This window comes from Clupea harengus, chromosome 9, assembly GCF_900700415.2.
Source record: "Clupea harengus chromosome 9, Ch_v2.0.2, whole genome shotgun sequence".
Lineage (NCBI taxonomy): Eukaryota > Metazoa > Chordata > Actinopteri > Clupeiformes > Clupeidae > Clupea > Clupea harengus.
In genome coordinates this window covers 5,629,801-5,632,738 of record NC_045160.1, presented here as the reverse complement: position 1 = coordinate 5,632,738, position 2,938 = coordinate 5,629,801, and the positions used below count along the sequence as shown (strand labels likewise).

Sequence of the window (2,938 nt, the reverse complement as noted above, 5' to 3'; positions counted from 1 at the left end):
AAGTCTGAATGTATCTTAAAGGCATTACTGTTATCGGATCAAGGGGGGATGGTATGCCAGGCTAATGAGGAAGTTAAATCTTTGTGTTTTCATATGCATGTATTTGAAAGTGTGTGTGTGTGTGTGTGCACCAGTATGTGCATGCATTTGTGTATCAATATCAAGTGCTTCAGGAGCCATGATGCTGTGAACTGTACAGATTGTTCAGGCAAGATGGTTGCAATGTTGCATTTTTCTCCTTTTTTCACTTCTATCAGTGATGTGTGTAAGATAATCCTCAAAGGATCTTTAGACAAAGGCGCATCATCTTTGCTACTGATTGGACCAGACCAAACATAAAAGAGCAGATGTGAACAAGGAGGTTTCAGGCAGAGATCATCAGTGGCACAGTGATCCAGTAGTGTTGTTAGCGGGAATGGGGAATTGGTTCATGAGCTGCAGCTTTATAAGGCTATGATTACTCCAGAAAAGAAGTCAGCTGTGACGTTGGTAAAACTCAATTTAAATTCCAAATACAATAATGTAGATCAAGTGGAAATATATGCATGTGTTGAGTAAATTGTATTTTATTAGAAAACGTGAACTTAGTCTTCATATTTTGTCTGTTGATTAGTATGTAAGGTAATGCAATACTGCCAAACTGTATATCATATATCATATACTGACACTTTTTTCTCCTCCAACAGCAAATATGAATGAATCTTTCCATGTCACATTGATTTTTGCAGCCTACAAGGACATGGGCTCAGCCAAATATGTACTTTTTACTGTTGTTTTCCTCATATACCTTGCCTCCCTATTAGTCAGTATTTCTATTTTGATTTTAATTTACCTGGACATTTCCCTCCATAAGCCAATGTTCATATTTTTATTTTTATTAATTGTAAATGGGTTGATTGGAAGCACAGCTGTTTGGCCACAGGTAATGCTTCTTCTGTTAACAGAGGTCAATACCACATCATATGAGGGCTGTCTTTTTCAGTTTTTTCTAGTAGGAAGCTATGGGGGTTGTAACTACACAGTGCTGACAGCTATGGCTTATGACAGATTTGTCTCCATATTTCAGCCTTTGCAGTACCACACCATCATGACCCCACAGAAAGTGAAACAGCTGTCCTTTGCTGCTTACTTTGTGCCTGCAGCTTTTCTTCTTGGTCAAGTATGTCTGACAACCCAGATTTCCCTGTGCCAATACACGATTCACAAGATTTTTTGTGATAACTTCTCTATCTTTAGTTTATCATGTGCTGACAACATCAGTCATGTGAGCAATGTGTATGGTATATTTCTCCTCATTAGTTTTGGTGTTCTTCCTGTATTTCTCGTTTTTCTGTCATATTTGAAAATTGTGTTGGTAACACTGAATGCTTCAAGAAATGAAAGAAAAAAAGCCATTGAAACATGCACCCCACACTTAATTATTTTTATTAATTTCTCTTTGGTCACATTCTTTGCTATTATATATAATCGTGTCAGTGATTATTTACCAGGAGGGGTTAATGTTTTTATGTCTATAAATTATGTACTTATTCCCCCACTGATGCATCCCGTTATATATGGTTTAAAAAGTAAGGAAATTCAACAAAGCCGCTCCAAAATTTGGAGAAAGGCCATTTTTGCAGTCTCTGAAAGTGTTCCAAGGATTGACAAATCGTCCAAGGTCATAACATAGGCAATGTTTTGTTGTGGTTTGTCATGTTTTGCACAAGTTGTGAAGATGCCATGGAGTGCATAAAATATAAAGGTTGAGAGAAAATTTCCATTGATGTTTGTAGTTTTGATTTTTCTGTGATAAGCCATATTTTTGTTAAAATTATTATTATCATTATTGTTAGTAGTAGTAGTTGTAGTTTGGTAGTAGTATTTATCATTATTATTATTGTCATTATTATTAGTAGTAGTAGTTGTAGTAGTAGTATTTATTATTATTAATACAAATAATAATACATTCTCACTTTTAGGTCATTTGGTATTCACCTTACAAAAAAATAAATCTTCTGACTGTTCTCATTAATATCATGGAAAAAAATGTGTCACTGTGTGATTCATTTGATCCATAAACATAAAAATAATATCACCTTAGAAAGGAGATGCTTTGAATAATATTATACTACAGATGTAATACTGATGCAGCGGGAAAAAGATGTAATTAGGATTCATAAAAATTAAAAGGTTTTATTAAAAATCTATATATTAAAAAGTGAATAAGATAATATAGGGGTGGTTGACGTGACGCTCCTTTTTTGTGTTTACGGTGAAAAATATAAATGATAATTGGTCATGTTTTATTAAAATCTCTGTTTTTATTAGCAACTTGATTTTCAAAAATGAATGCATTCATGTATTTTTATATTTTTTTTAAACATGACCATTGTCCACTGGTGTGACTGTCTGGGGTAACATTGTCGATCTTCAAACTTCTGTAATTAAATAAAAATATAAGACCAAATACATTCAATTACTTTCATACATATAATAACAATGTTTACTTTATGAAACTATAGGTTGTAAGTCTTCATGTCCCCACTCCAAATGTTCATGACACATTACATTTTGTCCGCAAAGCTGATGTCCACCCAGTGCAGGGGTCTCAAATTCAAATTACCGGGGGGCCGATGAGTGTATCAGTGGGGGGTCAGATTTTTTTTATCTGCCGGCTTGCCTATATCAATACTGTAGATCCCACTTTTGAGTGTGGCAAATTTACCATGTGTGATCAATGGTACAATGGTGAGTGTTGTTGAATAACAAGTAGCTGACCTGAGTTTCAATTCCTGGGCAATGCAAGATGCTCTTTGGATAAAGGTGTTTGTTGTAGTTGCATTTTTGGATCACTTTGTCTCATTAATAGCCCATGACTTACATATACAGCAGTAATGGTGGGATAATGTCTTCATCGACAACTACTGTACATCTATATTTTCCCTTCATACATGCA

General features: G+C 34.6%; 1 protein-coding gene across 1 annotated transcript; it reads left to right on the top strand.

Moving 5' to 3' along the window:
* The first annotated feature begins 258 nt into the window (after positions 1-258).
* Positions 259-1,791, top strand: LOC116221923 (olfactory receptor 52J3-like). The gene is made up of 2 exons (XM_031574131.2): positions 259-489; positions 687-1,791. Exon 2 carries the CDS (start codon positions 692-694, stop codon positions 1,670-1,672), a length of 981 nt encoding a protein of 326 aa, XP_031429991.1. The 5' UTR covers positions 259-489; positions 687-691; the 3' UTR covers positions 1,673-1,791.
* The last annotated feature ends 1,147 nt before the right edge of the window (positions 1,792-2,938 follow it).